This window comes from Neomonachus schauinslandi, chromosome 10, assembly GCF_002201575.2.
Source record: "Neomonachus schauinslandi chromosome 10, ASM220157v2, whole genome shotgun sequence".
Classification (NCBI taxonomy): domain Eukaryota; kingdom Metazoa; phylum Chordata; class Mammalia; order Carnivora; family Phocidae; genus Neomonachus; species Neomonachus schauinslandi.
The window spans coordinates 109,590,463-109,601,719 of NC_058412.1; the positions used below are offsets into that span (position 1 = coordinate 109,590,463).

Consider the following 11,257-nt stretch of genomic DNA (forward strand, 5'->3'; position numbering starts at 1 on the left):
AAGGCGTGGAGGAGCAGCTCAGTAACGAGCTGAAACTAGGGAGGTGACCAAACATCTCCGGCAAGTTCAGTTGGACGTTAGCCCCGCCCCAAGCCCCCGCGGTTTTAACGCTCACAGCTCCGCGTTTTGGCCGGAACTCAAGAGCTGAGGCCGGGCCGGAAGTAGCTTTTACCCGACCCCATTTTATCCCCGGCCGCACTTCCGGTAGCGGCGGCGGGAAGCGGGCTAGTGGCGGGCGTCTAGGCCTCTGCCGAAGGGAATCCGGCGGGAATCGGAGCCATCAGAACCGCCACCATGGTGAGGAGGCACAGGCTGGCGGCGCGGGAACTTCCGAGTCTGTCGTGGAGTGCGGACCGCGACTGATTGGGGGAGGTCGTGGGTTGGCCGCTCATGGCGGTGAAGGCCCGGGCCGCGGCCGCCCCGTCTGGGCAGGGGAGACCCGGACCTTGGCCGTTCGGCGGGGTGGGGGAGGGGAAGGCTGGAACCGGGGGACGGGGGCAGGGCTCGCTCGGTGGTGGCGAGGTTAGAACCGCGGCTCTCCACGCCGCCGTAGCCACAGTGCTTGGGATCCTACAGGCGCTAAGTAAACTTTTGCAGAATAAATGCGTGTCTGGGGGTTCGGAGCAGGCATTAGAGGGCTTGTGAAACGGGGTGAGGGTCTGAGGAGGAGTTGCGGAAGGAGGTGGGAGGACTCGTGGCCGAAACCAGGGAGCGTGCTTGGGTCCAGTAGGTGGGAGGAGGGAATGGGAGGGTGAAGGAGAATGTTTGGAGGAAGAGTTCAACTCATTTGTTGAGCATGGCTGTGTGTTTGAGTATGTCTGACTTTTCAGGCACTGGGGCTACGTAATGAAATGCTTCCTTCCTTCACCCAGTTCACTTTCTGGTGGGGGACACAGATACCATAATCCAGAGTGGTAACTAAGCATTACGTAAAAGTAACGGCGAGGGAGGGGCGGGGCGAGAACGCTTTGTGGAGTAGATGATTCCTGAGCAGAGTCCTAAGATTGTTAGAGGTGTCTTCCCAGCGAGGATGGAAGGGAGTATTACAGATGGGAAGGACTGCAAGAGCAAAGCATGAAGGGTGGCACTGTTGAAACTTCCCGGAGGGGGGAGGGAGGAAGGGGTGGAAAGGAGACATGGCAGGAATTGGCAGGAACCTGGTTTTTAAAGGCTTTACATGCTCCCTAGCCCTGTTGGTGATGAGGCGTGCTACTGAAGGATTTAGCCAGCAAAATGACATGAACTTAGTTGTGTTTAGAAAGAGCACTCTGTTCTGTAGCTGGTACGTGTTGGGTGAATTGAAAGCAGGGAATTGTTTGTGGGATTTGTTGGAAGAGTAGGCACTGGATTCAGTCTGTCCAGGTTCCAACCCAGCTTCCTGGCTGTGAGACAGGGCAAGCTGTTAACCTCTCCTGGCCTCAGTGGCTACATCGGTAAAATAGGAATAATAATTAGCCTGATTTCTAGAATTAAATGAGCTCTGTAGTGCTTGTCACGGTGCCTGTTACACAGGGAGCACCCTGGAAGACTTCGCTATTATAAGGCTGATGGACCGGTAAATGTTGCCATAAAGGTTCACACATCTGTGTGGTTAGAAGCTGTGTGATTACAAGCCGGTTAACATGGTCATTTGAGGGAGAGTGGACCACATAACCTGCGTCTCCAGGGTGTCAGTCAAGGTTCTGATCCACGCATTGGTAGGTTCAAAAACCCGTTCTTGTCCACGCTCACAGAGATAACGGCAAGCACAGTGCCCGGCGCAGAGAAGGCGCTTGGATGAGTTATGCCTGGCCCACAGCAGTCACACCGACGGGAGGCTGATAGACAAATCAAATGCCAGGTTGTTTGTTTCTAGAGAGACATAATGCCAAAGGCACCTGACAAATTGCGTTGTGAGATGTATTTAGTCTCCCTTTTAGCAAAGCTACATTGGAAGCCAGGCTATAAAGCAGAAAAGGTTGTTGGATTGATAAATAAGTATAGCAAGTTATGTATGTTCTTAAAGACCATTGTGCGTTCAAACTGATGAGCACCCTGATCACCAGAAAGTTTCCCTCCCAAAGGTAGTCTTGGAGGCACACTAACATTTATGATTTAGGGATTCCATTCTCCTTGGCTCCAAGCTGATCACCTCCTTTCTGTTGACAAGTTCTCATTGATTGGCTCTTTAGTGCCAATCATTCCAGCTCCTCTTTCACTCGGTCTTTTAAATGGGCTGTGGGTGTCACCTATAATCTGCACAGTGGCAGGTGGCTCATCTGGTATGGGGGGGATTGGATTAGTTTGGAGACACTTCACACCCTCACCCCTGAAACTGACACAGCACAGACACAAGCAATTGTAATGTGAAAAAGACAACTTTAAGGGAAGGGGAATCACAGTTGTGGGCAGAGGTCAGGGCTGAACGCAGGGCGGTGGGGGAGAATTCCTGGGGAAGGGCTGTGGCTGGAAGACAGAGCTGAGAACCTACTGAGAAAGATAGATAGGAGGCCCCAGCTGGTCTTTAGGAAGGACCAGGGATACAGAGGTCCAGAAGAGCTGCACTCATCCTGCTGATTTCTCCTTGCAGACTGTGGGCAAGAGCAGCAAGATGCTGCAGCACATCGACTACAGGATGAGGTGCATCCTGCAAGACGGCCGCATCTTCATTGGCACCTTCAAGGCTTTTGACAAGCATATGAATTTGATCCTCTGTGACTGTGATGAGTTCAGGAAGATCAAGTGAGAAGTGGGCTGCGTGGGGGTGGGATGTGAGTTGTGAGGGCAGTGGATTGGGTGGGTGGGCCCAGCGACAGGTGGTGATGTAGCTAGCTGGTTCCTTGGTTTGCTCTCCTGTGTTAGAGGGCAGATTTAAAGGGGGACACCGGACTCTAAGAAATCTTCCTTACTAGCCCTTACTAGCCTTGCTCTCTAGTCCTAGCTGAGTACAAGTTGTAAGGAGGGCTGGTAGGCTTTTTGTTTCTCTGACTTTTGTGTGCCCCTGGGTACTGGGGTAAAGGGCTCTCATGTTCTCCCCACAGGTGTGTAAGGGGGGAGAGCTTGATTTTCTGGCCTCATTGCCTATTTGTTTTTTTTTTTTTTAAAGATTTTATTTATTCATTTGACAGAGAGATACACAGCGAGAGAGGGAACACAAGCAGGGGGAGTAGGAGAGGGAGAAGCAGGCCTCCCGCTGAGCAGGGAGCCCGATGCGGGGCTCGATCCCAGGACCCTGGGGTCACGACCCGAGCCGAAGGCAGACGCCCAACCATCTGAGCCACCCAGGCGCCCCTCATTGCCTATTTGTAAAGCTGTAGCCTAAAGGGCTCTCCCAATGCAGCCTGGTCTGAAACTGCTTTAAGAAGCCTCTGACCCTCTTCAGGGTAAGTGCTCAGCTTCCCGTGTGGGTTTGGGGCTAGTGATTTTTGTTAGCATTTATAGACACAATTGGAGATATTTTCTACTTTTCTACAATTCCATATGTAATTGGATAACTCCCTTGTCTTAAGACTCACAGATCTTAAGCTTCTGGCCTATTAAAAAATGTGGGCTATAGCTTTTTGTGCATATTACATTCAAGGCATCCTGAGGCCCAAAGAGGTTATGTGACTTCAGCGATCATTCAGCTCTCTTTTGCCACATGCACTGGTCCATGTTGTGTTGTTGGCGGCTGTGAATTCCTTCTGATTCCCTTTAGGGCTATTGTTTTGTTTTTGTGGCAGGAGGTCAAGAAGTACAGGACACAATGTGGTAGGGATGGCTGAGTGCCAGGGACACATTAAAGAAGGGCCAGCAGATCAGCGTAGAACTATTCCAACTGGTTCTCCCCTGTTGTTTTTTTAAATGAAACTATTCTGATAACTTAAAAATGTTTATTGGGAAATATATTTTAAAAATACATAAAAGTATATGAAGAAAGATTTCAATACCCAGAAGGGTTTTTGAGTGTGTGTGTGTGGTTTTTTTTGGTTTGTGTTTTTTTGCTTTGTTTTGTTTGTTTGCTTTGTTTTGTTTGTTTTTTATGAAAGAGCAATACATGTTTTTATTTAAAAAAATATAGATAAGGAAAAAGGAAGAAATGTCCACCCATAGAAAACTTCTTGTTAATTTATTATAAAAAATACCATTAAAAGGAAACCTTTTAAGTTTTTAAAAATCAGCATTTTGTCTTTCCTTTATTTTTAGGATATTGGTTTTGACTTTTTCTTCCCTTCCCCTATCTTGCTGCAGTTATTTATTTCCCAGTTTACATCTACAGTTGACCCTCAAGCAACCCAGGGGTTGGGGCACTGACCCCACGCAGTCGAAAATCCACGTATAACTTTCGACTCCCTCCAGACTGAATTACTAATGGCCTACTGTTGTCCGGAGGCCTTACCAATGACCTAAACAGATGAACATGTATTTTGTATGTTACATGTACTATATACCGTATTCTTACAGTAAAGTAAGGTAGAGAAAAGTTATTAAAATCACAAGGAAGAGAAAATACATTTGCAGTACCATATCAAGAAATTCCCACACAAGTGGCCCTGCACAGTTCAAACCCATGTTGTTCAAGGGTCAACTACATATTTTGTTCCTCCTTTTCTGGTAGTTGCCTTGGGAATGTCTGTTTTTGTGCTTTGAGGACAGAGGTGTAATTTCTATGTAGTTAATTCTCTTCTCTTATTGCTTCTATTTCCGAGGTGAGGTGAGGGCTGTGGTGAATCATTCTGCGGGGCTGACTTGGTAGTGGAAGGGTGCTGTGTGCAAGAGGGCTGAGTGGGGTTCGGTGGACTTGAGTTGTTCAGGCTGCCTCCTCAGACTGACAAGGCCTTAGCTGAAGGGAGGGAGTAGGGTAATGTCAAAGAAGACTGGACTGAGGAAAGGCCTTCCCGATGGTTAAGGAATTACATTTGAGCCAGACTGGGCTTTCTTAATTCTCATCCTGTCTCTTGGTTGGCGCATCCCCTTGGCGTGGGAGACAACCACTAAGGGGTGAGGAGTTCAGCCTGTGAAGACTATCCGGAGGAGCTGTCTTAAAGTTTTTGTACCGTTTGTTGGGAGATACAGTGTAGAACAAATCTTGGAGGCCCCTAGACAGGTGAATGGGAGCTTTACCCTTTTTCTAATGCTTGCTTTTTTATTTCTTTTCCTAAACCCGTCCTCAGGCCAAAGAACTCAAAACAAGCAGAAAGAGAAGAGAAGCGAGTCCTTGGTCTGGTGCTGCTTCGGGGGGAGAACCTGGTCTCAATGACAGTAGAGGGACCTCCTCCCAAAGATGTAAGTCAGTGCAGAGGGCCAGTATAAGGCGGGGGAGCCCTACTGTGATGTGAGCCAGGCTCTGTTAGGTTCTCTGCATTTCACTGCATTACTCACAGGCATCCTCTGATTTTTGTCCCCCTTTTACTGATAATAGAAGCTCAAAGAGGTTACCCCACAAGTAGGAAGTAGAGGTGGGGAACCAGGATGGGAGGGTTTCCAACTTTAAAGCCCTCCCTTCTTCCTCCGCTGATGTACACAGTGAGTCAGGAGAAAAGGCACTTAAGGCCATCTGGTCACTTCTTAATGTGATGGCGTTCTAGCTGGACTTTAAAAAGTCTTAAGTCCAAGGAGCGCCTGGGCGGCTCAGTTGGTCAAGTGTCCGACTCTTGATTTCAGCTCAGGTCATGAACTCATGGTTGTTAGATTGAGCCCCGCATCAGGCTCCACGTACAGCGGGGAGTCTGAGATTCCTGCCACCCCTGCGTGCCCACCCCTGCATCGCCCTCCCCCCCTTGTGCTCATTTGCGTACTCTCTCTCTCAAATAAAATCAATCTTTATAAAAGGAGTGGGGGAGCTCTGTTAAGAGGGGATAAAGAAACCAAAGGGCTCATGAACATTAATTTAAAATGCTGGATTGCGGGGTGGTGCCTGGGTGGCTCAGTCGATTGAGCTGCCGACTCTTGATTTTGGCTCAGGTCATGATCTCTGGGTCCTGGGATCCCACCCTGTGTTGGGCTCCACGCTTGTTGGGGAATCTGCTTGAGGATTCTCTCTTCCCCTCTCACTCATGAGTGCTCTGTCTCTCAAATTAAAAAAAAAGTTCTAAATCCAAGCAACAGAATGTATATATTTTACACCATTAGAGAATAATAGTTAACATTTATTAAGCATCTGCTGTGTGCCAAGCACTTCAATCTTGTAGTTACTCCTTATAAACAGTTTTTTTGAGATAAAGTATTTGCACTTAACAGATTAAAAAAACTGGCGTTTAGTAACATCCCTGAGTGTCCAGCTATTACGTGGTGGGGCTGGCATTTGACTGGGCAGTCTTGGTTCTATAAACACCAGCCTACACTTAGAACAGACTTTAGAGCGTCTAAGCAGGTTTTTCCATTTTCATTTTAAGACATTGTCATCAAAGGGATAATCTTCCTTATTTTTGCTTTTTTTCACATATATATCTGTTTTTTGGTGTTTAACGCATGATATGTATGTAATGCTTTATTCAGCTTTTTCACTTAACATTGTAAACATTTTTCCCGTTTTGGTATACTTTTTAAAAGTCATGTTAAAAATATTCTTTTAAGTGAGGATGGAGTAGTTATCCTAGTCATTTCCTTCTTTTTGGACTTGTACATTGAAGCCTTTCCAATGATAAATGTTTGCAAGGGATTTACCACATTTTTTGGTTAAAGCATATATATGTCTATATTCATAACTCTTGGATCTACTTCTAGTAAAAGTTGCTACTCTTATATAGATCATCGTAAGGCTTCATGACCACACCTGGTTTTGTCATAACCCCATCATTTACAGATGAGGAAACAGTCCCAGAACTGTGGGATTACTTGCCCACTGTAACCCACCGGTGAGAATCAGAGCGGGACTGGACCTCATTTCTCTTTGATGCCAGGTCAAGTGCTCTTGTCCTCTATACACTTCTGAACAGAGCCCTGGCCCTTCATTGGTTTAATTTTCATAGGAATGCGTATAGGTTGAGTTGTGGTTTGTTATCTCTAGACTTCCTCTTAGCCTGCTGTAGGGGTGACAGCTAGACGCATAATCTTGGGTGGAAGAGGAATGGTATTAACACAGATGGGTGGCTGGGTAGTGTTTTTAAGCTGTTTTGATGCCCCATAAATCTTAGAGGCTCTCTTGGCAATGGTATTCCAAAGGGTACTTCTGCCTCTCTAGGCCCCCAGCATTTTAGCGTATTTCTTTATTTTTTAGACTGGCATTGCCCGAGTGCCGCTTGCTGGAGCTGCCGGGGGCCCAGGGATTGGCAGGGCTGCTGGCAGGGGAATCCCAGCTGGTGTTCCGATGCCCCAGGCTCCCGCAGGACTGGCGGGGCCAGTCCGAGGGGTTGGTGGGCCATCCCAACAGGTAAGGAGCTGGGGAAGGGCACCAACTTCTCCTGGTTAAAATGAAGGATAGAGAGAGGGCCCACAGTTGGGGAAGAGTCCAGAAGGAGTGACCTCTGACTGTCAGGCTGTCAGTATTTCGTTGTGCTCTGTATGTAGTCCCAGAATCAAGTGAGAAGGAAAACTTAGCATTGTAAATTATCTTGTTGCTGTTGAAGTAAAGAGATGCATAGGAGGTGTTTTAGCCGAGCATGTTGGGGCAGAATGTTTCTGTGACAGCATAGGAGCTGTGCTCTCTTAGAGCCTGTTAGCAGTTACACTGACAGTTGCAGGAGCTGTCTCTAATTGGGACTGGGCCTCCCTAATGCGGGCCTGGAAGATGGGAATGAGCATTCAGGCTTGCTCTTCTCTGGCAGGTGGTTTCAGATAGCCTGATGCTGCGAATTGTAGCTTAGGGGATGGGGTGTCTGCTCGGTCTTAACCGAGTTGGGAGAGTGGGATGCTGCGTCGCCCCGCGCTGTCCTGCCTGACTCGGCTCCTGTGTCCTCGTAGGTGATGACCCCGCAAGGAAGAGGGACTGTGGCCGCTGCTGCAGCTGCTGCCACGGCCAGCATCGCGGGGGCCCCAACCCAGTACCCGCCCGGCCGTGGGGGTCCTCCCCCACCTATGGGCCGGGGGGCACCACCTCCAGGTGAGGAGCCCGTAAGGAGACCGTGGCCACCTAATGGGAGATGCCTGAGCTGGATTCATGATGAGACATAACGTTGATGGAAACTGATGATGAGTTTGTGTAATTAAGCAGGATTACTCTGAGATCCAGCCTGGCTGACTGACCATGGAACTAGCTGGACAAGAGCCATAGGGAGCCCCACCTCTTTGGCTCAAGGCCCAGTTTCTTAGGAGAGACTGGGAGGGTGGAATGGTCCATCTGTCTCAGAACTTGGTGGACAGCTTTATTATGTTTCCTGCTACCTTTTCAAGACAGACACTTGAGCTGTATTCTTGGGGATTTTCTCTTGTAGGCATGATGGGCCCACCACCTGGCATGAGGCCTCCCATGGGTCCCCCAATGGGGATCCCCCCTGGACGAGGAACTCCGATGGGCATGCCCCCACCAGGGATGCGGCCCCCTCCCCCGGGCATGCGAGGTAAGTGCCAACAGCAGTGACTTGACTTCCTTAGAGCATGTTGGGATGGGAAATGGAAGGAAGGTTGGATTTTGACTATACCCTCTGGGCTTCTAGGCCTTAAGCCTAGGGAAGTGAACTCAGAGGCAACTTTGTCCACAAAGGAAAGAGGGAAAAAGCATTTCTTAAGATCAGCCTTCCCTTCCCTCTTAGAGCAGTTAGAGTGGTCCTATACCCAGAGAACTCAGTGTCCAAGGCAGTATTCTCAGGGCACTGCGAAATAATACATTCTGAGAGTCCCCAGCAAAGGTCCTAGGATTGTCTTATGCCCTAGGGTTTGATAATGTCTAGTAATTAAGAGGGCTCTGGGCTTTGCTGTACTATTTATTTATATATATCTGTTTAATTCTAGTTTGAGAAATGCTGATGTAGATTAGCCCTCATTTGTAGATAAGGAAACGGGCCCCGAGAGCTTAGTGTTCTGCCTCCCAGATTGGTGTTCTTTGAACCAAGACATAGTGGGTGACCCCTGCATCTCTAGTTAGTTTGGGTTTTTTGTTTATGGGTTTTATAAGCATAGGAACCCATATGTACCAGAGAAGTTCCTAGTTAGCATATATGTTAAGTACGTCCCTCTGATCCCTTGGTGACTGCGGGGTGTGGGAGGCTGGGGCTGGGGCGGGGGCTGGGGCTGGGGATTTGAGTTGCATTATCAGGCACTGACTAAACTTCTTACTCTTACTTCAGGCCTTCTTTGACCCTTGGCCACAGAGTTATGGAAGTAGCTCCACAGAGGCGTGGGCCCGATTACCACAGACCTGTTTGTTTGTTATGCCGTTGTTCTTGGAGTCTCACGGGATTGTCTGGTTTCCCTTTCAGGGCCCCCTCCCCCGGGAATGCGCCCACCAAGGCCCTAGGCTCATCTTGGCCCTCCTCAGATCCCTGCCTGTTTCCCGTAAGGCTGTACATAGTCCTTTTACTTCCTTGTGGCCTGTGAAACTAGTTTATAATAAACTCTTAAGAATATTTAAGTGTATCTGGTATGTCTGTTTAATTTTAGAAAATGGGGTGCTTAATAGAGTCAAGAAAGGTTCCTTGGAAAAGCTAGTGCTAATCTCAGCTGTTTCCCTTATAAAATATTTTACGACACATTTGCAGAGATGCACAGCATACTGAGAATTCACACAATTGAACTACGAGACATTTTCACATATCAAACTGGCAAAGATTAGTTTGTTGAAGTAAACCCTCATGCAGTGTTGGTAATGGTTGTAAATTGGCAGATCTTCTTTGGAAGGCACTCATCTTGATAGCCTCTTGTGCAGTACTTGAGATTATATTCATTTTCATATGATAAAGTAGGAGGCAGATAACTAAAAATGAAAACCAATTCCACTGGGAGAGGAACAATTTGGTATAACATTCTCCCAGCATCACACACATGCATGACCTAACTTTTGAGTTGTGGATCTCCATGATTTCTTCCACCTAAAGTCTACATTCCGTTGATCACTGAGCAGTACTTGAGTACTTAGTACATCAATATTCAAGGGTACAGAAATACGAAGTGGACACTATTCTGAAGTTACTGTCTGGGGGAAGACATTTCTAAATGCAAAGGAGACCTTGAAAAAGTGATGTACTACTGGGGTGTTAGGAATTTCTCCAGGAGTGTAAGGGTGGTTCAACATTATGGAATACACATTAATGGAAGGAAAAAGCCACACGAACCTTTCAATAGATGCAGAGAAAACATTTGATGAAATTGTGACACTGTTTCATGATAAAAACATGAGTAGAAAGGAACTTTGTAAACATGACCAACGGGTTAATTTGAAAAACCCACAGCCAACATAATAGAGGTGTCCCCTTTAACCACTGCTATTAACCCTCGTACTGGAAGTTGTAGCCACAGCAATTAGGTAAGTATACAAAATTAAAGATACACAAGTTAGAAAAGAAGTAAAACTTGACCAATACCCCATGTAGAGAAAATCCCGAAGAACCCAGTAGAAAACTAGAGCTGATAAATTCAGCAGAGTTGCAGGGTCCAAGATCACACAGAAATCAATTGTGATCTATACCAGCAACAATCTGGAATGGAGATTTAAATAATTCCATTTATAGTAGCATTCCAAAGAATAAAATACCTAGAAATCCGTTTAACCAAGGAGGTGAAAGATTTGTATACTGAAACTAAAACATCTTGAAAGAAAACCTAAATAAATGGAAAGACCACTCATGTTCATGGGTTGGAAGACAATATTGTTAAAATGGCAATACTCTCCAAAATGAACTATAGATTGAGTGTAATCTCTGTCAAAATTCCAATGGCTTTTTTTTTTTTCCCAGAAACAGGTGGATCCTCCAAATCCCTATGAAGCTGTTAGACGCCCAAATTAGCAAAACCGATATTGAAAAATGTTCAAAGTTGGATGTTTCACACTTCTGCTTTCAAAACCTAGTACAAAGCTTCAGTAATCAAAGCAGTGTGGTGTAGACATACAGACCAGTGGAATAGAATTAAGAATCCGGAAATAAACTCTTGCTTATATGGCTGATTTTTGATAAGGGCTAAAACTTTTTATTGGAATAAGTCTCTTCAACAAACAGTGCTGGGACAATTGGATAACTAATGTGGAAGAGTGGAGTTGGACCTCTGCCTTGCACTGTACATCACTCGTTAACTCAAAATGGATCAACATTCTAAATATAAGAGCTGAAACTATAAACCTACCGGAAGAAAACAGGTAAATCTTGACCTGGGGTCCAGTGATGAATTCTTATATTTGACACCAAAAGCACAAGCAAAACAACTTTTG

General features: G+C 46.6%; 1 protein-coding gene across 2 annotated transcripts; it reads left to right on the forward strand.

The window, feature by feature from the left end:
* Positions 1–187: 187 nt before the first annotated feature.
* SNRPB (small nuclear ribonucleoprotein polypeptides B and B1) lies at positions 188–9,452 on the forward strand. 2 transcript variants are annotated; one of them, XM_021689011.1, is made up of 7 exons: positions 188–297; positions 2,570–2,721; positions 5,133–5,244; positions 7,178–7,330; positions 7,861–7,999; positions 8,331–8,456; positions 9,315–9,452. In XM_021689011.1, exons 1-7 carry the CDS (start codon positions 295–297, stop codon positions 9,350–9,352), a joined length of 723 nt encoding a protein of 240 aa, XP_021544686.1. In that variant the 5' UTR covers positions 188–294; the 3' UTR covers positions 9,353–9,452. The 2 variants fall into 2 exon arrangements, with proteins under 2 accessions (XP_021544686.1, XP_044774572.1); XM_044918637.1 differs by lacking the exon at positions 188–297 and adding an exon at positions 1,746–1,840 and having other exon boundaries at positions 9,183–9,452.
* The last annotated feature ends 1,805 nt before the right edge of the window (positions 9,453–11,257 follow it).